General features: G+C 38.9%; 1 protein-coding gene across 1 annotated transcript in view; it reads left to right on the top strand.

Annotated features, from left to right (window-relative positions):
- The window catches only part of LOC139722828 (contactin-2-like), a 103,658-nt gene extending 97,753 nt beyond the window's left edge, over positions 1–5,905 (top strand). The window contains exons 30-31 of the mRNA XM_071634122.1: positions 5,387–5,466; positions 5,750–5,905. Coding sequence (XP_071490223.1) covers positions 5,387–5,466; positions 5,750–5,905 — 236 coding nt within the window. The remainder of the gene's footprint in view (positions 1–5,386; positions 5,467–5,749) is intronic.
- The last annotated feature ends 20,466 nt before the right edge of the window (positions 5,906–26,371 follow it).

The raw sequence follows: 26,371 nt of genomic DNA, 5'->3' as shown, positions 1-26,371 counted from the left end.
ATTAAAGAAATAAAAGGTTAAGTAGAGGTTAGCATTCTTTCTGCACTTGCTGTGAACTGAGTAGGCTGTCAGACTTGTAGAATCATTGTAACTTTTTCGCTTGTGCGATTTTTTTTTTTTTTTTGAGTCTATTTGGTTTCTATAGAAAAGCAACAATATTGTATATTCTCTGCGAGGGAGATACATGGCGTATATAGACATTACACTTGAGTATAATAAATGACCTTTCATATAAGTTTGTCACCTTTTTCTGTGGGATGACTGCTGCTTTGACCTTTAAATAATTCAGTGAGAATTGGTTTAAAATGTTGACTATATATTCTCATACTTGCTCACAATTGTTTTGAGAGTCTTCCATAAAAAGACCAAGGCAATTACAAACAGTTATATTCATCTTAATGTGATGTGATAAGGCAATATGTTTGTTAGTAGACCAAATTGTTTTGGGTGTAGTTGCCTTCTAGAGTTTAATGTGATTCTATGGTTGTCCCTGTTTAATGAGCAAAGATTATCTAATCTCCTAAATCCCTATTGTGCCACCATGGCCTTCCTGTTGGACTGTTGAGACACAACACCATTCATGAGTGAGCTTACAAATCAACAACTACATCAAGTTTATATAGAATTGTTGAATGCATACAGTGGTCATCTTTTCTCAGGATATCATTTTCTGTATTAAGTCCTGAAGTGTCCTTCAAACATCTATCAGAAAGAACATGTGGATAGTTAACTCCATCGTTACTAAGGGTCGTAGCTCAATCATGCTCAATGTCCATGGCAGTTTTAGGCAGTGTGGTTGAGGGTTAAATCAATATTTTATTACTTCGAACATTTATCTATCTAATGGATTTGATAATGGCACTCTGAAAGCACAGTTCTGTAGACTCAGAAGCAATTTTTTCCCTTACCAGTGTAATCTGTTAAGACCTTCTATGTGTGAAAAATTAATTGCTCCAGCTGTGTTGTAAGAAAAATGGCAGAGACAGTTACTAGTAAGATGCCATTTTGGGGAAAATAAGCTTTCAGGGATTACTCACACCAGGCAGAGAAATGTGATGGACTAAAAGTGATTGATATATTATGGAAAGTCTATTGTTGGCTGGCCTGTCCCTGTCACTTCTATAGGGTACCATCTCTGATCACTTCCCATTGTGTAAAGAACAGCAAGTTGCCTTGCCTCAAGACTGACAGCACCTAATGAGGTTATCCGACAATGGAAGAGATTATGGTTTGGACCATCTTTTTGTAGGTAAAAGCCTCAAACTCAGAGCAGTGGAGTGGGGTGGACTGAATGCAGTTAAGATATTTCTAGGTCACAATCACCATTAATTGATGGCATTTCTGCTGTTAAAGTCTTGATCATGATGATTGGGACTTCTTTTTTGTTTTCTTTCGTGCTGCTGGAAGAGTGTTAATCATTCCATAATGTTGAGGTGAAAAATGTAATCACAGTGATCTTAATTTCTCCCTGATATTCTTCACCCGTTGAGGATGAGTATAGTCGGGCAAGTGTCTGTGGGAAGTGCATGTTGTAGCAAAATCATTCTGTCCTCAGCGGGTTAAAAAGATTATTCCCATCATCAGGAGCCAGTGTACATGTAGCTCAGGGGATAAGATCATGAATTCCTGGGGAGCATTTCATGAAGCATTTTGTCCGACAAAGTTGTCGGACAAATTTGCTCTCAGCCAATCAGATGCAAGGATTTCAGTAGCTTGTAACAGTTTGTCAGAAAAATATCCGACCAAAACGCTTCATGAAATGCCCCCCTGGGGGGCATTTCATGAAGCATTTCGTATGACAAAGTTGTCGGACAAATTTGCCCTCAGCCAATCAGATGCAAGGATTTCAGTAGCTTGTAACAGTTTGTCAGAAAAATATCCGACCAAAACGCTTCATGAAATGCCCCCCAGATCTTGAAACTTTCGGTTCAAATCTAGCCTGCCAGCTGCAGTGGTTATGACTGTAGGCAAGACACTGTATGTTCACTGCCAGATCTTTTGGAGGGGACTCTTAGACTTTAAAGTATCTGCCAAAAAGTTGTAGTGCCTAGTTAAAGGGATGGTAGAGTTTTGGTTGAGACCTAATTTTAGGTTTCTAACATTTTTTGGTGAGATAATGAGAAACCTCTTATGAAATATGAAAGAGAATGTAATTTCATGAGGAATTCAACATTTATTTGATGAAAATTGGTTTTAAAATGGCTGAGATATCCAAAACAGAGCGATTCTAATAAGTGTGGGTCCCACAATTCATTACGATCGCTTTGTTTTACTTTGTTTTTAGATGTTTCAGTCATTCCAAATCCGATTTTCTTCAAATAAACTTTGAATTCCTCTTAAATTGGTATGCTCCGTACTATTTCATAAGTGTTTTCTTGGTATCTCGCAAAGAGTTAAAAGCCCAATTCTCATCTCCACCAATACTGTACCATCCCTTTAACTCATAGTCATTACCATCGGTAACATACAAATTGTAGTTACACACAATGTTGATGGCAGTGTGGGAGAAGTGGCCGTTGAATGGTTTAGATAGAAATAGATGTTGTTGTTGTTATTTGAGATCAAAATCATTTCCTGTATCTCTTGAAGACTCCTGCACCCATTGAAAACAGTGAATTTGTTTTTGCCTGTTCTGCTAATTAAAGAAGCCAAATTTTCCTTCTGCTGCGCATGCACTTAAAGGGATTCATGTAAGAGAGGAGAAAAAGTTGAAAAGAAGCCCTTGAAGCAATCAGTTTTGTGCATGTCCCTTAATAACTTTGCTATAAATAAAGAATGCTAATAATGACCAAGAAGTTTGCCCCACAGTGGGTTGAATATTACACGCACAAATGCATCAATTCTTTTATCATCCTGTTTCTAAGTGTGTAGATTTTTTTGTTCTTTAATCCTTATTTTTTAATTAGCTGTTGCAAAACTGTGTGTAGACCTACCTTGAATAATGTTTTTATGTGCCAGTAGCACCAAAAATGCTTTTTCATCTTGTCTATGTATTTACAGATGTACTTCTTGTTTGTTGTTTTGTGTCTCTTTAATGTTTGTATCTTATTGATGCACCTCTTATTTTCACTTTTCTTTTTTGTCGTTTTGTCCCTTGCATAAACTGCAAGTGAAATCAGTACAATGTCTATAGATATGACATTGTACGAGCCCTTTGATGTAAGATATCTTTAAAGTAGTGATTATTAATCTCCTTTTACAACCATATAGTAGCATGTACCAACAACTCAACAATGTGTTTTTCCTGCCACTGTAGGATTTTTCTTTTTCTGGGAATTATGATGAGCAAATTGTGTTGAGTACGTGTATGTCTTCTCAGCAGAGGACCTAACACAGATCCGTGCAGAATAAAACTTTGTACTACATAAGCGAATTATTCAAAAATATCTGTTAGTAATGTATGACTTCAACCACTTTAAAACATTGTCAGCGATACCAAAGTGAGTACGGAGTCTGTCAATCACTGTATTTACTAAAAGGTAGAAGAATGAATGGGTTAACGTATATTGATATTCCTCATTCAGGAATGAACGAATTAATGAAAGAAAGAAAGAATTAATATGTGGATACAGCAAAGAGAAAAGCTTTTAAAAGATGGGATAAAGGGGACATTGATGAAGACTGGCTCCTGGGGAATAAAATGAAAGAATGGTAACTTATGAATATTGAATGAATGGATGGATGGATGGATGGATGAATGAATGAATGAATGAATGAATGAATGAATGAATGAATGAATGAATGAATGAATGAATGAATGAATGAATGAATGAATGAATGAATGAATGAATGAATGAATGAATGAATGAGTCAGTGAATGAATAGGTTTTTAATATAAATAAGAGATGAAAAGTTTCAAAAAGTACTCTAAAGGTAGAGATAGTGAGGTATGTTCAGAGAGGTTATGTTCCACCTCAGAAACATTGAAATAGTGAAATTGTTGATGTGATGCCAAATGCAATATTGACAGAAAATTGCACTTGAACTGAACAAAGAACAGACCAATTGTCTGTTGTAACGGGCAATCTTGTAAAGTTAACAAAAAGGGGATTGTCTTTTTTGTGCCTTTCAATTTTTTCATACTCTTGATGGATGGCAAGCACCATTCTTTAAAAAAATACACAATTCTACAAAAATGTGACTGAGGCAACTTTGCAGCCTCAGTACCTCGCCTTGCTTGCATAAACTCGGTGGTATGATATTTGTGATGAATTGTGTGAGTGTTCATATTGTGTATGTAATCTGTTGGATCAATCTCCGTGTAGAGCACAGCCTCAAATACTGCAAGGGTAACATATAGGGACCTGGACTGCAACAAAACTGTGCAAGAGTGTCTCAAATTTTATTATGTTTATCCCTTTCTTCTCTCATTCTTTCTTTCTTGTTTTCTTTTCTTTTCTCCCTTTCATCCCTATAGAATTTAATCTGTTTGCATTTTGTATTTTCTCACATTCACTGGTCCATTCATCTTTATTATTTGTTCTCTATATCTGGTACCCCCGCCTTTTCTTTACCATAATGGTCAAAGTGTAATAGATTGTGATGGTTGATTTTGATTGGATAATCTTTGTGTAGAATAGACTGTGTGACTGAGTGAAATTTTTGCACGCATTCTGCGCAGCTTTGAAAGGGAGTGTTTGTCAGGAAATTTGTCAGTCCATTTGACACATAAATTTGAGGAAAGAGAGAGAGAGAAAACTGAATAGAATTTCACGGTTACCTCGTACCTGGTACTTATTGTCCTCCCCACTATTTACACTATGCTTGGTTGGGCAGTCATTGTCCAAGTTTGAAAAGTCTCCCTTTAGCCATACTGTTTAGCCACTCCTTTGTTGTTGTTGTTTTTTTCCTCTCTCTTTTTCACTGTATTCTCTCTTTTTTTTGGGGGGGGGGGGGGGGGAGGGGGTGTGGTAGAAAAAATCGTGACTTTCCTTGACACTGACAAAATTAATTAGAACGATTCGTTCCATGTCACTGGTGTTGATCTTGAAGAATATATGTGAGTAGGATTCACACGTACACAAATTAGTGGGATACAAAAACAAACTAATCTGAGTAGAATACTGTAAGAGCTGATTTTTGCAAGGGTTAATTTTTGGCAAATTTTGTGAATCACTGTTGGGTCGCAAATTTGATAACACACAAAAATGTCATCACATACTAAGCCTCAGCGTCAAATCGCAAAAACATTTTGCAAAAATGACAATAACCTCCTATTCATGCAAATATTTGTACACAAAAATAACAGCTTTTATGGCACCATGGCACATCTAGCAAGTGTTCACACATGTATGAGATTCAACAAAATTTACTTGCTTCATGGCAAAGTGTGTGTGACAAAACTCATTATTTTTGTCTCTCTGTGTTTCATGATTCTGCTCCACAGACCCAAGAAACGGAAGGCCAAACGTACACAGTGACATCCTAGACACGTCACCGGCTGGATTGGAGGCGCTCTACTCTAGAGTAAGTTCAAGGGTCAAATATATGGGATTATCCTTGTGTTCTGGCATCAAAGTCTCCCTCAGTTAATATCACAGGGGACAGTTGCCCCTGACAATGACCATCGGAAATTTTTGTGTGGTCGTTAGTTGGCGTGGAGTAGTTCTACTTTTGTAGATAATGTATATATGTCAATTATTGTTACTCGTTTTGTTGAACAGAAATGAATCATTGATTGGCCATGTACACGGAGATCTCTACAATAAAGACTAACATGTGATATTTGTGTGTGATTTCCTCATTGCAGGTGAATCAGTCAAATTTACAAGGACAGTCAAGGTTAAAGAAGGACAGCCTGGCCGCCATCGCCGTCCTACTAGACCAAGAGGAAAATGACCCCAACATGAGGCCACTCGATAGTCCCCCTTCAGTCGTCATAGCCAATCAGAGAACGACATTATAGGTCATCAGCCAATCACTATGCAGAGATATTTGAAAAATGCAGCCAACCAGGAACCTGTTGTTCTTAGATTGTAGGTTTCTATATGTTGACAAAGGAGATAGGTATGTGATAACAGGTGCTAGAGAGCTATTTACATTCAATGCTCCAGCTTAGCAGGTGCAAACATTCCTCAGTGCTTCATTTCATGTCAATAGACCAGTTTTACATTACCGTACATACAATATTCAAATTTTATGCATACACTGTACCTCTACCTAGAGTGCTTAGCTTCATGTCAATAGACCAGCTATACTAACTTACAATGATCAAATTTTTTGCATACCTCTGTGACAAAGGTTGCTCCTGACAACTAGCCTCTGCTGAGGCTTGCCCGACATAGCAACGATGGTTGCATCCAAGCTGTATTCTTGGTGATGGTGACTGCATTCAGTAGATTCAGGAGGTTTGGAATTGCTTGTAAGAACAAGATCCCCAGAGGGAAAAATTTCCCTAAATTTGAATGCATGTACATTTAAGTAACCTGGCCTATTGCAAATACAAAATAAACAGTTGGTGTAAAGTATCGATGAAGGTATTGCGGAAGGGCAAGCCACAAGAAGTGTGTTTGCAAGGGTCATGGGGGTCAAATGCTTCCAACAAGCCAGAACTTGCTGAAGAGGTCTTGTGCTCACAGAAACACACAGCTCCGTGCACGAGATTTAGCCACAACGATTGTGCCTGGGAAGCTCTTGATATGGTGTGTGTGTGTGTGTGTGTGTGTGTGCAATGGCGGATCCAGAGGGGGGCGCACCGTGCGCACGCCCCCTCTTTATTTTTTTGTTAAAACAAAAGAAATAAAAAAAATGGGGAGGGGCATGTGCATCCCCCTTTAATTTTGTAAAGACGCCTCCCCTTTACGAAATTTCTGGATCTGCCTCTGGTGTGTGTGTGTGTGTAGCAGCAGATGTCCATTCTGGAAAGGTGGCCCACTATATGTCGTATCATAGTCCATGTTATGACTTATTTTGCAGATGAAAAAGCCTTCCATGTTGTTTTGCACATAATAATCAGCAAAGTATCATGCATGCCTTTGAAGCAAATATCCGTGACAACCAGAAGGGTTTAACAGGTTTCAGGTTTAGCGGCAACTGATGCTTGCAAATTGATATTCAGGAATTGAAATGTATTCTGAGGGACGGATGGTATGACTCGACTCGTTACTCGGTCCTCAGGGAAAAAGTATCGATAGGTTTGAATGCTGCTGATAGTCAACTAGCATAATGCTGACTTGTTTTTAAATGGAAACTATGGTGTAAGTGCCCTTTGGAGATATTCATGAGAAGGAGTCATTGGCGAGAGTGCAATTACGTAAATCAGGCTAATGTATGTCAATGTTAGGGAGGGCAGAGTTTATGAAGTGCACCTGATCTCTTAAATGTGCCATAAAGTGACACAAAACCAAATCAGTGGTGTTAATTTGAGTAGTGAAATGTGGCTGAACTTCTGTGTTAGATGAGCCACACGATTCATTTCCGTTATCATGGAGCATTCCATTTTATACAGAGGTTCATGACAATTTTAATGAACCATCTTTTCATAAAGTAAGGTATCCACAAAGAGATTTCATTTTTTCTAACTTCAATTTAGTATCTTTTTTAGATAGTATTCAGACTACAGAGTGTCCAATGAATGACTAATATCATGTTTATGAGTATGCTGCTTTCTTTTCTCCCCTTACAGTATTTTAACAGTGGCCGAGTTCTCAGAAAAGAAATATTGTACCTGTGGTTCATACATGCCTCATAATGTCTCAGAGAGTTATTCTGGCTGATATATATATTACTTTACCTATGCAATTTTTAAAAAGATATCCCATGTTTCTATTGTTTTTTTTACTCCTGTATATAATTTCTGCATATTTTATCAGTGTGCTGGGTCTTTAATATGGTTTTGATAACTGTGCCTTTTTTGGAGTGATCGTCGATATTTTCGTTTTTATTCTATTCCCTTCATTTGGGCTGAAAGAAAAGTAGAATAAATATGATGCTGATACACAGACACTGTCTTTCCTTTTTTATGACCATTCCAACAAAATTCCTCCCAAGTGTCTTCTGTATTTCAAACATATGTTTTGACATCTGCAGATAGAAATGTATTACTGAAACAGAAACAAGAAACCTTGATGCCATGGACCAATTTTACTCCTAAAGAGATTTCAGCTGTGTGAGAATATAATTTGTTAATCTCTACAGCTTTGACACATTTGAAATGACTGTTTAATAAGTGTCCATGAGCATAGGGATGTTGCATAGTATTAAAACGTTGTGTTATGTTAAGATTACACAAGAGATTGAAAGAGTCATATTAGTTTTAGGTTGGAAAATACTTTTCTTTCGATTTTTTTTTTTACTTGTATTTACTCTATGTTATTTACCGCTTATCTGTAACTTGTTTTAGCTCTTGCATGCATTTTAATTTCTTGCAGCTCTGTATTTGTTTTTTATGATGCAGGTTTTTATATCACAGCTCTAATGAATGAGAATCAATTAATGACATTCACTACAAACATGACCTCAATCTAAGTGATATCATTACGTATGGAGTGCCTTTCATGCTGTTTGACGTACCATTCATTGATGCTGTTTATGTGGAAACACTGACCTAGTTGTACAAGAGGGATATCTGTAATCAGCAAGAAATAATTTCATGTATTGGGGCAGTCAAATCTACCATGTTGGACAATAAGTGACTCACACTTCTGTGACAGAAATAACCACACCAACACTCTGCCTCATGCTCACCACTCACAATTTCTCACAGAACATCTTTGCGATAAGATGGATGAAAGTATGTAGTCACTTATTAGAGGCTCATTACAATCATTACCTTTAAAAAGAAACCACAAATTTCAGTCATTGTGCGTATACTGCACGCTTGCTCTTTGTAGGGAATCAGACACTGTCTTTTTTTTTTTTTTTTTTTTTTTTTAGTTATCTGGCTCTTTGGCTTTGTTATGAGTGGCAACCAGCACTTATAATCTTAGTATCATCTGAAGATTTCATAGATGATGGCACATTTTCCCGACTCTGTACTGTGAGTATGCATTATGCTTGTGCATATTGATATTCACACAAACTTTACATGTTACTGACTGGATGTTCTTTGACAGATGTGGTTACATCTTTATGCTTTGTATGATGTGGTTATATCTCTTACGCAGTGGTCAATGTCATGGTTAATTATGTGTGTTATGTTTTATGCATTAATTACCCTTCCAAGTGAAATGCAGGGACAAGGTCTGCTCAGATTTACTCTGTACTTCATGTACGCATCTTTGTTACCACAGATATGTTGCGTTTCATGCAGGTGTTCTGTGCTATGTAAGGACTATCAAACCTCCCTTTACCTTTGTTCACCTCTGGTGCTACTTAAAAGATTGCATGCAGTGAAGGGAGTACAAACATAAAAACTGTTGTGTTCCACTCTCTCGTTGTGTGTCTTACTTTTTTTTCTTTCTTTTCTTCTTACTCGCTGTTGGTCCTCAACTGGGTGAACTTTGAGATCCGTGGACAAATAGCGGGCGATCATTTGTATACATTTGAACTTTCAGAAAGAATTTTCCAAATATGTATTGTGCTGAGTCACTGACAATCCAATGGATGCCTAGTGCTTTAAAAAAAAAGTATTTTTACTCCTTTTCTCAGAGTGCCAGGGTATTCATGATGGAACTTTTCCATTTGTGCCATGAGGAATTTTTGAATGTTACTTTCTTTTCAGTTGTGATTAGTCCTCCGTTTAAATGTTGTCAATTTGATGACTAGGTCATCCCTTATCACGATCAAAATGTTCAGTTTGATCAGTGATTATCTTTACAAGGAGAAAAATTGAATTAGATGCTGTGCTTGATGGTAGCCATAATGACATCATAATCAACAGCACACGGAGACAATTTTAGTAATCATGGCTTACAAATTGGACGAGGTATATACTGGACTGTCATTCGTCATTTCTGTCTTCGTTATTACTGTTTGGGATTTTTGTAAAGCTTGTTTTCTTGTCCAGAAAATGTAGGTGTGTGGGAAAGACTGAGTGATAGTTTGTAACCCGTGTTTGAAATGCTTTAAGCATCGTACTGTAGTCGTGAGTGCGTAAGATAATGTTTGTTTTGAAATATTCGTAGTGTGCTTTAAGAATTAGTACATATATTTTTACTTGCCATATGTATATAAAGTACCTTGAATGAAAGCAGAAAAAGTGATATGAGTATGTCTTTTGTAATGTATAATAAATCATTGTGATTTCTAACATATTGTATCACGGTGTGTGTGTTGAACAAGTATTTGTCTTTTGTTTCTCGATTTTCAATGAGTAAAGGGATGGCGTAGTTTTGGTTGAGATGGGTAATTCAGATTTTAACTTTTGCAGGATAATTTGAAATCATTTCTGAAATATGAAAGAGCATACAATTCTACGAGGAGTCAAAATCGGTTTTGTAATGGCTGAGATATCAGAAACAAAGTAAAACAAGCTGGTCCTAATAAAAGGTGGGTCCCAACTTTTATTAGAACCTCTTTATTCTTTGTTTTTGCATATCTCAGTCGTTAGATTGTCCTTAAAGGGATGGTACAGTATTGGTGGAGATGAGAAATGGGCTTTTAACTTTTTGCGAGATATCAAGAAACCACTTGTGAAATAGTAGAGAGCATACCATTCGAAGAGGAATTCAAAGTTTATTTGATGAAAATCAGTTTTGGAATGTCCGAGACATCCAAACACAAAGTAAAACAAAGCTGTCGGAATAAAAGATGGGTCCCATCTTTTATTAGTATTGCTCTGTTTTGAGTATCTCAGCCATTTCAAAATCAATTTTCATCAAATAAACTTTGAATTTCTCTCGAATTGCATGCTCATCAAATTTCATAAAAGGTTTCTCATTATCTCACCCCAAAATCTTAGAAACCTGAAGTTATAGGCCTCAACCAAAACGATACTTTCCCTTTAAAGGAAGTAAAAGAGTTTTGGTTCTTCAAACGCTGAGGAAGTGAGTTCCAAAGGGTTAGTTTAGCATTGGCAAAGGGTTAGTTTAGCATTTGCAAAGGCCCGTTCTCCAGGATCTCTTAAAGAGGGAAACAATAGTTAAAAAAATTACAGAATGCCACTTTGACTTTTAGGTTTGCCTTAAAGGAAATCATAACCCAAAGAGAAATGTGGATTGAGTGAAAGCAGCAATATTAGTAGACCACATCAGCGAAAGTTTTAGGAAAATCGGACAATCGATGCAAAAGTTATGAATTTTTTAAGTTTTGGTGTTGGAACCACTGGATATTAAAGGAGACTACTTGAGTTTATGACGCCATGTGAGGACAACGATATAAAGAAAATTCAACCATGCTTTCACTTTTCTAGCATAATGAAAGAGCACTTCATTAACCGCTTCCAGAGAGCAGGGAGAATAATTACTGCTCTTAACATATGTCAGTATCAAAGACGATGGAATGTGTAATCATGAAAAATGAATTTTTGTGGGATTCTCTTTATATTTTCTTTATATTGTTGTCCATACATGACGTCATAACCTCTAGTAGTCTCCTCATCCAGTGGTTCCAACACCAAAACTTTAGAAATTCATAACTTTTGCATCGATTGTCCGATTTTCCTCAAACTTTCACTGATGTGTTCTACCAATGTTGCTGCTTTCACTCAGTTCACATTGCTCTTTGGGTTTTGGTTTCCTTTAAAGGGATAGTACAGTATTGTTTGAGATGAGAATTTGGGCTTTTAAATTTTTGCAAGATACCAGAAAACACTTATGATATAGCACAGAGCAGACCATTGTAAGAGCATTTCAAAGTTTATTTGATGAAAATCGGGTTTGGAATAACTAAAACATCCAAAAACAAAGTAAAACAAAGCAATCGTTACAAAGTGTGGGTCCCACACTTTATTAGAATTGCTCTTTTTTGGATATCTCAGCCATTTCAAAACCAATTTTTATCAAATAAACGTTGAATTCCTCATAGAATTGCATGCTATTTCATATTTCGTATGAGATTTCTTATTATCTCACCTAAAAATGTTAGAAACCTGAAATTAGGTCTCAACCAGTACTGTACAGTCCCTTTAAATTAAGATTGCTCAGTTTTCTACGGGTGTAGTGATAGTAATTTCTCAAGTAAAACCCAACCAGGAGGGCGAGTTTCACCTACCTGACCAAAATAACAGAAGGGAGTAAGCTTCATTGAAATCGAACCCAAATGAATAATGATGGAATCTTAAGTTTCGAAATGCTTTTCGTGAACCCGTGCTTATACAGTATTTGCGACAGTCACACAGACAAAGTAAATGAGATAATGATGCCATATGGTCACAAAGTGTCATGAAAATTGTGTATGTGGTAAATGATGAAACAATCAAAACTACGCGAATGTCGCTACAGCAAAATTGTTCTCGTCTGTATATGCTATCAAAGCTGACTACGAAGGATACACTGATTTAATTTCAAACGTGGCAATTTAGTCAAGACTTGTGTGCACAAATTAACTGGAGACTAATATTCCTGATGTACAAATGTGCATGTGTGCGTGCGTGTGTGTGTGTGTGTGTGTGTGTGTGTGTGCGTGTGTGTGCGTGCGTGTGTCTGTCTGTCTGTGTCTGTGTCTGTGTGGTGTAAGGGGGTGGGGGTCGATGCACAAAACAAATGGGCAAAAAATGAACAACTTTTGCTGATATCTTAATGAATTCATTAAAGTGACACAGTTGGCTTTATACAGGGACTGGGATAAAGCCCGAAAATGAACATTTACTTAATGACCGATATGAGTTTTTCTACTTGTACCATTATCTGATTATTGTAAAGTGATATACATGTACACTACAATGTACATAGTGGTGCTATCCCGTTTATGTACGAATATACCGTGACAGAGACATGAAAACCAGAGCAAAGGTAATTGCCATCGTGTAACGTTGCACCGAACTGGTCGTCAAACAATAAAGATACCCAAACACACACACTTTAAAGCAGCGTCGTGTCTCGGAAGAGATGGATCGAAGGGGGGGGGGGGGGAATCCGGAGGGGGGTGGTGAATAAGAGAAAAGTAACTACAGAACAACGAAATGTATGAAATCACATGATGAAAACAAAATGAAGCATTTCACCTCAGTTGAAAAGGCGAACGTGAAATCATACCGTCATAATGGTATAGGCCTGTATACACAAGCGAGGCAAGCAAGACCTTGATCTTACAAAACTACACACAGAACAGGAAAAAAAACACCGCGCTCTGTAAAGGGCGTCTTCACTGTTTGCTAGCTAACGCCCTTCGTTTAACCGTTCGGAAACCGTAAAACTTGGTAATGACGTGAATGGTTTTAGCGTTTACTGTACACAATGGAAATGCGTCAGAGGTTCCACTCCGACTACTGGATTGAGATCTGTTATTTAAACATCATATTTTTGCTTTCAGAAGTTTAATGAACTTCTCCATATCTCCCTCCCCATCTCTCTTCCTCCCTTCCCCCTTCTTTCTCTCCGATCTCCATTTATTACTTTGCATCGCGTTTGTGCGTAAGGCAAGTTCGGTGTTAACGAACGTCTAGCTGGTCCATTATGCCCTGGTTCTAAAGCTGTCCATGGGAGCGGTGGGCCTATGCAAGCTAACTTTTTTCTTTTTTTTTTGAGAAAGAGCATGTTTTTTGACAAAGAAATGTATTTTTTGTTTCGCTCTAACCAGTTCTACTTTTTCTTTGGTGTTTATTGATTTGAATGTATCAGTCGCTGCAATCTAGTGTTAGTTCCAGGCAATTAATGATGGGATAGCTGTTTGGGTGTTTGTGTGAATGAAACTCGACTACGTTAGAAGATCACATTATTTTCTCATTGTTCCTATTGTACGAAATAGTGACAATTCCAAGCTTTCGCATGTACCGAGAAGAAAGTGGCAATATTGCTGCATACAATGTATATCTCTTCCATTAAAGTATTGAACTTCACACATCTCTCACGTCCTCCATAAATTACACTTGCTTCCAGTTGACAAGCGAATTGTCTACAAAACCTGGTTTTCCGTTCTTTACATGGCACAGCACCCAGCTACCTTCAGGGACTTGGTTGTATTCCCTAAGTGCAAACCAACTAGATTTCTTCTTTCATCCACTACTCATGCCCTTCGAGTTCCCCGCACCCATCATTCATGGGGCAACAGAGCTTTCACCCAGTATGGCTCTTCTCTCTGGAACTCATTGCCTTTGAAACTGAGATTGGAGACCTCATTCCCTCTGTTCAAGAAGAAACTCAAAACATTTTCGTTTCAGTAACTGTGTGCTTTCTTTCGATTGGGATCTTTTCCTGAATGAAGCGATACGAGAGGAGGTCTTACTTTTCTGCGCCAGGAGTGCCACTGTTTGACAAGACATGGCGCATTACAAGACTCCACTCATATTGTTAAATATATTATAATGATGACAATGTTTTCTAAACATTTAAACCACCATTCACCTAGCCTCCTCAGAATTAGTCGCGTGGCGAAGACATAACTATTTCCTATAGTGTCTTTTGTCTTTTTTTTAATGAAAGATGTGAAATGAATTGGTCTGTGAAACAAAATGAGGCAAGGTGACCTTTGAATCTTAGATGAAGTGGTCTCTGAAACAAAGAATATAGCGACGGAAGATTAACTTATAGGACTTTGTTTCTCATCTGACAATGTAAGGGTGGGTCTTGTTTTCCACTCAGAAATTAATTTCTGTGAGGTTTCTTCCACAGTAGGTCATATACGGCTTCATTTTGTTGCTATTTACTACTACGTTGTTTTGCTGTTTGGTTGCTAGTTTGTTGTTTTTGTTTTGTTTATGTCCTTTCTTTTGCATATGAAAATGAGCGAATCTTTAGGGGATAGGGTTGGACGCTTTTTGCAAGCTTCGCGCTTTCTCTCTCTCTCAAACACAAAAAAGCGACTTCTTTAGCAGGTTCAGACCTTCTTTTTTTTTACTCGCAGTTTGAATCTCCAATCGTACCCATCTCATATACAATTGCTATAAAGATACTGTGGTAGAGATTTTGCATGGTTTATTCTGTCATATGACGTAATCAAGAAAGCAATAGGCTGTCGAGACATCTGCACCACAAATCTAAAAATCTAGTGCTATAGTAATATACTACCCTATGAGCATTATCTATTTCTACTGAACCAATTATGCGTTGTATTTTAAGCAAAGCACTCAGAACATCTTCGTTATGAGTTCGCTTCGTTATGAGTGACTGTGCTTGTCCAAGACATGTTTTGCAAATAGCGTGGGCGAGAGGCTCGACCCAGAATATATGACCTCTAATACATCTACGTCTGATCGCAAAGTTTGCGTCACATATTTTTTCCTAGTACATACAATGAAAAAACACGACTGACTTTCAGAGGACATGAAGAAATGTCGTTGAATTGCCCCAAACAAGTAGAGAAAATTATGTTTTTACGAAATATTTTTTTTTCTTTTGCGATACTCTTTGTTTTTTTGTTTTCTTTGCATCGTTGCAACAGTTTGACATTAGCGAGGTTCAGATTTGCGAGGCGATCGCCGAGACGACGTAACAATCCTCCCGGGTTCGACAATGGAAACAGCTGTCCCGCTCGTATGCAGAACACCATTCTAAGTTTGGGCCTAATAGCGTCGTCTTAGCGTTCGCGTCGCAGATCTAAACCTCTTTTGTTTTTAATTGGTCGTAGTCTTCTTTGACGTTTGAATGGATGGTCCGACTTTAATCTGAATTAAGGGGGATAATAACCTAAGTGGCAAGTCCTAGAAGTTTGGCACCACATCTGGCCGAATTGTAATGGAGTTCCTCGGCATGAAGCGGTGATAAGAGAAGATGCTCTCCGCTGTCATGGCAACGCGTCGTTCCTGGTAAAAAGCTAACGAAGAAATGCAATATAGAATATGCTGTAGGACGTTATCTCTCTTTAATTCCACCGAGACAGTCACAAGTCGGTTCGAAGGTGTTGATGCAAAACTGATATCCTAAACAGGAGAAAAAGCAAATCTACCACGAACAAAGCAACAACAAGACAGCAAAACCCCTACATTGTCAGTAAGTGTGAGCACGTGACACGTATTACATATGTATCTTAAAACCGTACGTGGATAGCTAAGGCGACAGAAACACAAATACTCTTTGTTACGTTGCTCAGGTGCAGTAATCATTTACAGTGAACATTGAGCAATTCAAAGCATGTCGTGGGAAAATACTGCGGACAAAACGGCCACAAGCTGTGATTAGAGGTTATTGTTCGATAGCGGCTATAGAGCCGCTGTAGACAAATTCATATCCACTCTTGTCCCCCTCCCAACCTGAAGTCTGTTTCCATGTCTTACTAACGCTACAATAATTGCATTTAACGAAGAAAAATCCTTCTCTATTTCTTTTTTTCCTCTCTTTGAAGAAAACAAGGCTAACTCATGTCTAAAGAAATCTATAGCTTTTGTAATGTGTCCTTACAGAACAGCTGGGTGCAGGTTTATGATTTTTTTTCTCTCTCTCTCATTCTTTAAAAGCATGACTCTGAGGTAAAAGAGAAATAAATGTGAGATGCTGTTGTGTCGCTAAGACCTTCGAGATTTGGATGGGAGGTACTTATCAGAGCTTGGCCGATTCTCGAAGACGTGGGACCTAACTCTGATTGGTGCTCGTGAGAATTTTGCGGCACACTGTAAGTGATTTGAAAATGCTCTCTCACTATAGAGAGCGGGGGAAGTCTTCAGTGGATTCTTAAAACATCCAATGGATGAATTTTGACAAGGTTCAGCAAAAATTTGACTATTGAGATGGATGTAGATGGATAGATATAATGAGTTTGATGCGTCGAATTCTATAACATTTCCAGAATTTTAATTTTGATTGCTGAGTAATCAACTAATATTTCGGTCCTATGTTAATATTGTCATGTATAACTCATCATGACTTCGTAATTAGTATTTAAAAGTTCGCTGTGGTTGTTCAAATTAAAGCGGACAGATGCCGCGTCTACTGTTTTTTTCTTCTCGCGATTGCCATTCATGAGCAGGAATTATTGGTAATATCTTGGAAGAGGACTTGGCTCAAAGAATATCAGCGTCCGTCGTAAGGTTGAAAAAAAAACTTAAACCTTTACAATCTACCACAACGCAATATTTAGGTGTCGAGTAGACAATGGTAGATGTGAGTTATTGAAGTTCAGACCCTTTCTTGAAGAGTAAATTTATCACATTATTCAATTCCTTGAAATTTCTGTTCATTAACTCGAAAAATATGAGAATCTCTTTTCATATTCGCCAATATTGTACGAAAATCTTAATAATGTTGTAATTTTCACTTCCAAACTCGTTAATATATCGAGCTTTATAACACACGTTTAATCTGATACAAGCTAAAGGTATAGTTAATTGATTTTCTCATTGTGGAGAATAATACATCTTTAGTGAAAATCATTATGTCATATCGCAAACTTTTAATGGCAGGCGACACCAATCGACGGAACCAATCATGATCGGTCTTGCTGAGAAGTCCTTGGTCTTTTTCTCTCTTGTGATGATAGCTGATTTCTCATTGGTCGATGCCGGAGATATGCTGCAACTCCCGGTTGAGTGGCAAAGCGATCCGTTCATGCTGTTATTCCAGAGTATGCGCCTTTTTCTTTCCTGTGTATGTAATCTATAAGAGTAAATGTACGGAAATATATCGTAATGTTATATCTGAATATGCGTCCGTAATGTGGCGAACAAGAGCTGGAAAAGATACATGAATGGAAGAGGTAGTTGTGGTATCTGAAATGTTTGCAATGTAGGTCCTATACCCATGGTCAGGAAAAGGGAATTATGGATCAATAATTATATGGATATAGATGAATATATAAAGTGATATATAAAGATTAAACCGATGTGATGAGATATCATAACGGAGCAAGATTGACTCTCCTATAAACAGTAATAGTAATTGCCCTTGATGTTGTCAACATTTCTGGCGATACCTGTCATCCTACAGAAGCTAGGCCCATTCGTGACAGTGATATGTAAATCTATCCTGAAGTATTATGCAGGATGACTGTGAGGATTTATTGAATTCTAATGTATGCAGAAATAATTTCTTTACCACTACCATGACTACCGCGATGTTTGTATTGTCAAAGATCATACAAAGATATCGATCAAGTGAATCCTCACACTCTACTTGTCACGCAAGAAGAGTAACGCACGAAATAAGTGGGTATGTAATTCGTTTACACGTATAGATCTGTAAAAAAGTTTTCCTTTGCAACTTCATGTTTGTATTGCAACTAATTGACAAATTGCCCTACATCGACGTAAATAAGCACTGAATTGATCAGCGTTTTAGTAGTAGCCATGATTAAAAAAATCATGGGCGTACATACTCGAGCAGGATTCGAACCAACGACCTCCTGATCTCCGCCTGACAGGCATCATCTCCACTAGACCACCGAGCTTCCGCCCAACAGCAAGTGTTGGTTCAAATCCTTATAGCATGCAGCGGGTACTGCTTAATTATTGAAATTCACGTGCTTCAGTGCTTATTTACTTCGATGTAGGGCAATTTGTCAATCAGTTGCAATGTAAACATCTCGACGGAAGAATTTAATGTTTGTACTAGGCAAACTCGTCTTCGTTAACTCTGATTTCTATTGAGACAGATCGATCAACTTGTGGATATCGTCGACCAGGAAAAGTCGACCACGGATTGGAGAAAGAAACGGACGTCGACGTCGAGCGGGAAGCGGTAGTGGGCGAGTTTCCATGGCAGGCGGCTATCTACTTCGAAGACTATCTCATCTGCAGCGCGGCGCTCATCCACGAAGAATGGCTTGTCACCGCCGCCAGCTGCATGTGAGTCAGTTTTCATGGGAACCGTTTTGGCAAGCACGTTGATTGGTTAAGAGTGTTCTCAGGCTCATGTTTTAAAAGTCAATTCAGGTTTTTAGCAAATACTTGGTAATCAACGAAGAAATCACAGCCCGTAGATGTGAGTCACTCGGTTCATGAATTGAAACTTAAGCATGGACCGCCCCAAATTCATAACGTGATATCTACAAAGGTTTTTCGTAATAAACGAACATGTCCGTCGATGCTCCTTATAGAGCGCTGAGTTTATTATATTTTATTAAAGGATTTTTTTCTTCTTTATGGGTATCTTATAAAAACCCGGTATCAGAAACGTGAGATATCTTTACCAATCAGTCCACATCATCACATCATCATCATCATCACAAAAGAAAGAAAGAAATTAGATTCTCTCCCTGATTAATTGTTTTCAGGCTATTTTGTGCTGCTTCGTGTTTTTGTTTTTCGATGGGTTTTAAGACCTGTCATGTGACATGTGGAGGTAGATGTTCGCATCAAAACATTACAATTCAAAGATTCTTAAAGTTCATTGCACACGTGAATTATTCCCTCTCTGATGCATAATGATACGCACAAACACAAAATTAATACAACTGTTCCTGTATGTTCCTTTATGTTTTTTCATACCTTGGATGCAATACGAGTTATCTGCCAATAAGTGTCTGCAGGAATAAGTATGTCAACATAAATTCAACTCTTGAACAACGAAAATACTGACAACTGGACTGTTTATTGAACCGTCTACTTTACTGTTATTGTCCCGAGGGTTGTCATTACGGTATAAAGGTAAAGTACTAAAGTTGCATCACATTCTTATTGTTAATGATAAATAAAGCCTCCACTGTGCTGGTGTGGAAAGCAGACGTTACAATAATAAAAACAAAAAACGATAGCTTAAGTAATTTTAGATTGATTTGGATCGACAAACCTTCCCTACTTACTTCCAAACACCGTCATAGTCCGATTCTTACCGGGAAGTACTGGGTGACTGCTGGCGGCACCACGCTTGGTATCCGCACTGATGTCTCTTCAGAAGCAAACGACAAACTTCAACGACGGACGGTCTCCGCCATCTACATCCACCCTCGGTACACGCCGAGGACGATGGACTTTGATGTGGCTCTCCTCCGGGTCGATCAGGCCTTCGAGCTTAACGACCACACCAACGTCATCTGCCTGCCCGATCCATCCATGCACTATGTGTTTAGACCTGGCAATCTGACCAGAGTGACGGGTTGGGGTACCCAGCATTCCGTTGAAGGTGAAGACTTGAATGGAAAAACACATCCTCGGGCCTAGTGATTTTACATAAGGAGCAACATGAATGAAAATAAAGAAATGGTTGCACTTGTCACCTAGGTAACTATCCCTACTAATGTGTCCACAGAGATTTTGTGGTTGATGGCTTCACGCTACACCACGTATTCCTTCTAGAATGTGAATATGGCCGTGAAAAGGAACCAGTCAACCTCGATATTTCTGTAGGCATGTTGTTACTGCCTTCAGAAGAAGAGTTTGTCTCATTTAAACCTTGGCGTGTTCTTCTTAAATATGGAACATCTTCTGTAATGTGATTCGGTGCACTTGATAATTAGATTATATGTGTGAATACATCTTTCTTTCAGTCATATACTACGACATTCACGGAGTCAACAAAAGATATTTCGACTCTTCTATAAAACTTGAAGAAGTATCGGGCAAAGAGCTGAAAGATGAAAAAATATCTTCCCTTGTAGAGTCTCACTGTAACAAGAATTTAGCGCGGCGGTTTATCTGTACACAGTGTCTGTCAAGCGCTGTCTACGTTTACACAACTCCCATAATTTCATACCTCCAATGATCAAGAATCGCTTATCTTCATCGATGCTGTCCGCTTCTTTCCAGAGCGTCCTGGTCAGTGTCCCAATCCGGAGGGTGACATCCTTGATGAGTGCGATGACGAAATGTGTGTCGTCGACGTTGACTGTCCGGGGAGACAGAAATGCTGCAGCAATGGCTGCGCGAAGTCGTGCGTCGATCCCTTTGGTGAGTGACGGCGATTCGTTTCGATACTGAGTAGTCTCGTGCTAGAGTTGCTGTTTTGTCCAAGGCGATTTTGTTCAGCAAATTTTACTACACCCAACTTGCAGTCTGCCTAAGAGTCAACCCAAATATTATCACTATGTGACGTCGTATTTCTTCATCTTTTCTTCTTCTTTTGTCGTATTCATGCTGAAAAAGACTACCTTAATGCTTTTTACAACTCGATATTTTTCCAGGTTCTGCGATGCAGCAAGAGCCTCGGCAAGGAATCTTGAAGACATTCACGACCCCGCTGCTCGACCATGGCGCTTGCAGCAGGGCATTACACCAGATGGTGCCACGGAGTATTATCTGTGCCGGAGCTGAGAGAGACGGGCCGGATCCGCCAACCGAGGGAGGTCTCACGAACCAGCTGAAGAGACATATCATGATGCAGGAGAAATTGAGAATGGATGGAGGTGATGAAGACGACAATTTCGTGGAGACAGAGGACGTGCAGGAGGAGAAGGCTGCTGGTATGTTTCCACTGGACATGACACGCTGGATGCCGGTATTGTCCACAGCGATCGACAAGTCTGTGGGAGGGCTGAGTCAGACAGGAGTCAGACAAGGAGGCGCCTGGTCAGTTGGCATGGAAACGCGACGAGCGGGCATCACGATGTGGAAGTGGATGAATAAGACAAATGACATGGAAAGCGATGGCCGGCCGGCTGAGGATGGAGGAATGCAAGAGGACGACATGAAGGTCCAGATGCTTAAATCATGCAAGGTGCAATTTCTCGATACATTACCGTAATTTTTATATAAATATGAACAACTAAGGCACAGTATTTCGAACTTTAAGGTCTTACACAATCTATGTTTAGGGATCAATAAAATGCATTTCTCAGTGTTATCTTAAGATATAAAAATAATAGCATTGCTACATTCGACCAATTTAAATCATTATCAGAAGGCAAAGGGAATCATCTACACATGTCATTAGATATCACATTCTCTTCTTTTTAGAGTTCACTGCTTCTCTGAAGAGCAAATAGCATATTCTTCCATATTCGCACGTTCTTTACAGCTAGGGGCACCTAGAGGATCTACTCTCTGACTGTTCGTGTTGTATGTATTAGATACTTGTATCTATGTTGGGCATCAATATTTTATCCTCTGTCAGGGTGACAGAGGCAGCCCCCTTGTTGCAAGATTCAAAGGCCAGTGGTACCTACTTGGTGTGAACAGTCTCCCCAATAGCTGCCTCCACGGTGGCTCTCCGGGTCTCTTCGTCCATGTCTTCGGGCTTCAGAAATGGCTCAGGCCCATCTTTAACGACGGGAAACCGATTACAAGTGAGCTGTGACAACTAAGTTCGTTTTAGAGGACAACATTGATTGATGTAGGCCCTATTTATTAGATCTGGGCCCCGTTTTATCAAAATATATAATCGATTATAATTTTTTTTTTTTACCACAGAGGCTGCCATAGAATTATGATAGAAATCAACTTTATAATCAATTATAACTCTTCATAAAAACCGGACCCTGCATTGTTTCCCCCTCACGAGGAACCTTGTCAGCTTCTGGTATCATTTTCTCTAAAACGTGGCTCTTTAGAAATCACACGTTTACTTAATTTTGAAGAGAGTGAAATCTAGAGATATTGGAAACTCGCATATCGCATTATATATATATATATATATATATATATATATATATATATTATGTATATATAAGTGTGAGTCGTGTGTCTTCAGCTAATGATGAACCCCTGGGTCGTCGCATCTTTATATATATCATGTATATATATATATATATATATATATATATATATATACATATACATACATATATATCGTGTGTGTGTGTGTGTATGTATGTGTGAGTAATCATATGAATATATATATATATATATATATATATATATACAATATATAACATTAATATGATTCTATGTGTGTGCGTTTCAGCGTTGAATGTCAACATGAATACAATATCGGTATTGATCCACGTAGTTTCACTTGTGTCACCTTTGCCTTCTTAAGTCATATAAGCATAACTATGTCGTCCATGCTTACCCCACAAGACAAAGAGAATCATTTCACCTTCCACGTACTCGCACACTCCTTGCTCAAAAAACAATTGTTTTTACCGGACCTAAATTCTGGAATGATCTTCCCGCCGATTTAATCAATTGTTCTAGTATGTTTACATTTAAACAAAAATTGAAATTAATGTTAATAAATGAATATAATCAGTCTGATTAGAATATTTCAATATGTTATATGCGCAGTATCCTCGTTCAATGTATATTTCTGGTTTATGCTCCCGTTATAATCACTGCACCCGTATTTGTATTAACATTTTGAACTCATTATGAAGTTGATTATAGATAATGTGCATGTATATACTTGTGTACCTAATTATATATGCCATATTTTCATTCAGTTCTTATTCTTTGGGTTCTTGTTTTTTGTTTTGTTTTTTTCACTTTTTCTTTTTATTCTCTTATTTCTTTTTCCCTTTGTACTTTGATATTTTAGCTTTCATAATCGTTTCGTCATTATTACTTTGTGTCCTATCTCAATTGATTGCATAGCAAATTTACACCGGTATTTTTTCATGGAACCTGCGTTTACAAGCTTTGCTTTTGCGGTTCCATCATATTTCACAAGTTATAGAGAATAGTCTTATGTACATTATGTATGCTGACACACTTTTTTCTGTTCATGTCCCGACGTATGACATATTTTGTATCTTACTTGGTTTGTATTCTTTTTTTGGATGTATTTTGATGTCAAGTGAAATATGAAAATAAACGTGCTGGAACTGTTCACTGTGTCTCGAGTGCAAGACCAGTGCAGTTTCAGTTATTCAAAAAAAAAAAAAAAAAAAAACTAAAATCTCCACCGTTAGAGCGAACGCACTGTGTAGTGGGAGAGTTCTCCTGCGGGGACGGGTGGTGCATCCCAGAGATACAGCGTTGCGATGGCAAGAGAGACTGTAGTTTGGGCACCGACGAAGGGATATTCTGCGGTGAGTATTAGAACAAGTCCTGTCTAGAACGATCCTGAATGAATTAAGTTACCAGAAAAACAGAAATTTTCGCGAGCATTTTAATTTCGCGACTTTCGCGAGAGGCAAGATTCGCGAAACTGAAATGCACTCGAACGTTCTTGTCTACAATATATAACGGTTTTGCTCTGTCAGGCTCGTCATCAACATATTTGACGAATTTGATAGAAAAACGGAAGCGTCATTTTTATTCTATTTTTTTTTTTGCCATTTTAAAGTAAGTTCATCATCAGATTGTGCAAAATAAAACCTTTCTATTGATACCTCACTTTTGCTTAACAAGGAACATTTGCGACGATATGACCAACCATATTCCATATTTTCCAATTATTTGTAGCAGGTTTACTAGCAAATATACCAAATTGACAAGAATTAATAGAGTTAACTCGTTTTGCGACCAAACTCTTCATACGTCATGATTATAAAGTGAAAAGATCTGACCGCTGGTGATTTTGAGAGAGCAATCGCTGTCATTACAATTGGCGACCTACTGACTAAACACACAACGTCAATGTCATTCTTAGTCTATTATTTGGAGGGGGTAATGTCAGGAGCCCCCCCCCCCCCATCCTATCTTGTGACGTCGGAGCAGTAACTTATACAGGTGAAAATCAGTAGCATCATAATTATGATTGAAATACGGCTTGAATAATGTTTTTTTAGCGTATTGGACTATCGATCACGTCCTTTCGCAAAGAAAAATGGAATGAGCGGTTTAGATGTCCGGTTATCATTATTATTCAGTATCACAAGTACTTTTCAAATAGGACGATACTAGTAATGGTTTCAGATGGTTTAAAATAAAAATAAGACAGGAATACCTAATGATTGATGTTTTACAGAAGGGGCGATGAAAGGTTTCAACCTTTACCTGGACCAGCAGATTAACGCCACCACTGCGTCCAAGGCATTCCCCGTCCAGTCACCGGGCCAGTGTGCTCTGAAATGCTTTCGTGCCCCCTTCCTGTGTACCGGTTTCGACGTCCACTTCTTAGTACTACCTACAACTAGGACACGTGTGCCCAGTGGCACAGGTCGCGGAGAGATAGCTGAGGGCGACGAATCTGATGGCGATGGCGGTGACGAATCCGATGACGACGGCAACGACGATACTAAAGCGGACGATGACATGTCGGACGATTACGACGTGACTGCAATGATCAGGAAGATGAAGGGTGTCCGGATGATGTGTTCCCTTGCTAATGCGACCTCGCAGGTGCACAGAATAACTCCATTGTTCGGACAGCTGAAGTCGTTGTTGATGGGAAATCGCACAACGAAGAACGTCAGCATCCATGCCAAGCTACCTAGACATTCTGCTCTTTCCGGTACGAACATATCCAACTCTTCCGCAACCTTGTTTACGTCAGTATTTATCCTTTTCAAACCAGTGTGCTGGCAAATAGTATATTTGACTCTTGGCAGCTGCTGGTAAATGATAATATAGAGGCAATGAGATAGATATAGACACATTCCAAACGTTCTCACGCAAAAAAAAAAAACCTGATCCATACTCACATTCACTGCCGCTTTCATTTTTCAATGCTATGTGTAGATCGACAACTATCTTCTGACTTGTGCACTTACTTTCTTACACTTTGTCATATTTGCTTCCCTATACAGCTATCCTGTCTCCGGATATGAACCTGCGCTTGCCCAGAGGACTAATGGTGTCTCCTAGCTACGTTCTCGGTCCTCATCTCTCGAAGTTCATCAACAACAGGAACATTCTTCTCCGCTTCATGCAGAAGATTCTCACAGACCACCTCGTGAAGGTGAGCTTTATCATGTGTGTGACGTCACACAGGGACTGGGCAGCCACGATGAAACTGCGCAGGGAAATTGAGCACATACGGGACGTTGCGATGACAGTGATGGCCGCACCCAAAGGAAAAGGTGAGATGGGACCAGGCGGTGGTGTGGATGAGAACATGGTCGCCGGGATGAGATCGAAATATATACAGCTGGTCAGAGATTTTACGTCGATGGCGAATGGGATAAAAGAGGCGTGCAACCCGCGGGACATCCTGGATCAAGAGCTGCGCGTGGTGCGAACCATGCTTAGCAACGCATCGTGTATGATGGACAACTCGAGGAGCGGAGAGGAAGACAGCACTGATGTCGGAGTGGATGAACTGAGTGGGAAGATGATGCCGGATGGTGACTTGCCGAGGGTTCTTGAAAAATTATCGGTGAAGAATATGTACATGGTGGATGGATCTAACGACCCGATGAATGGAGTGACTCAGGACGAAAGTGAAATGGACATGGTAGACATGTTGGTGCCTGGAAGCCTGATGGGTACTTGGTGGGGAGTGATTGGCAGTGACGACATCATGTCGATGTTCATGGAAGATATCGTGACTGGGATGATGGATGAATGGAGATCGATGGAGGCCGGAGAGAGAGTGACAAATTTCACATTGACCAGGCTTGCTTATCTAGAAAAGATTAAGTTTGTATATTCTCTCCTGAACAAAGATCTATGTAATCAGACCAGCGGACCGAGAGGGAAGGATCGAGC

The sequence above is a fragment of the Diadema antillarum genome, unplaced genomic scaffold (assembly GCF_040938485.1).
Source record: "Diadema antillarum isolate AM-2024a unplaced genomic scaffold, OU_Dant_1.0 scf00000172, whole genome shotgun sequence".
Taxonomy (NCBI): domain Eukaryota; kingdom Metazoa; phylum Echinodermata; class Echinoidea; order Diadematoida; family Diadematidae; genus Diadema; species Diadema antillarum.
The sequence above is the reverse complement of the archived record's forward strand: the minus strand, read 5'-3'. Positions and strand labels throughout refer to the sequence as shown.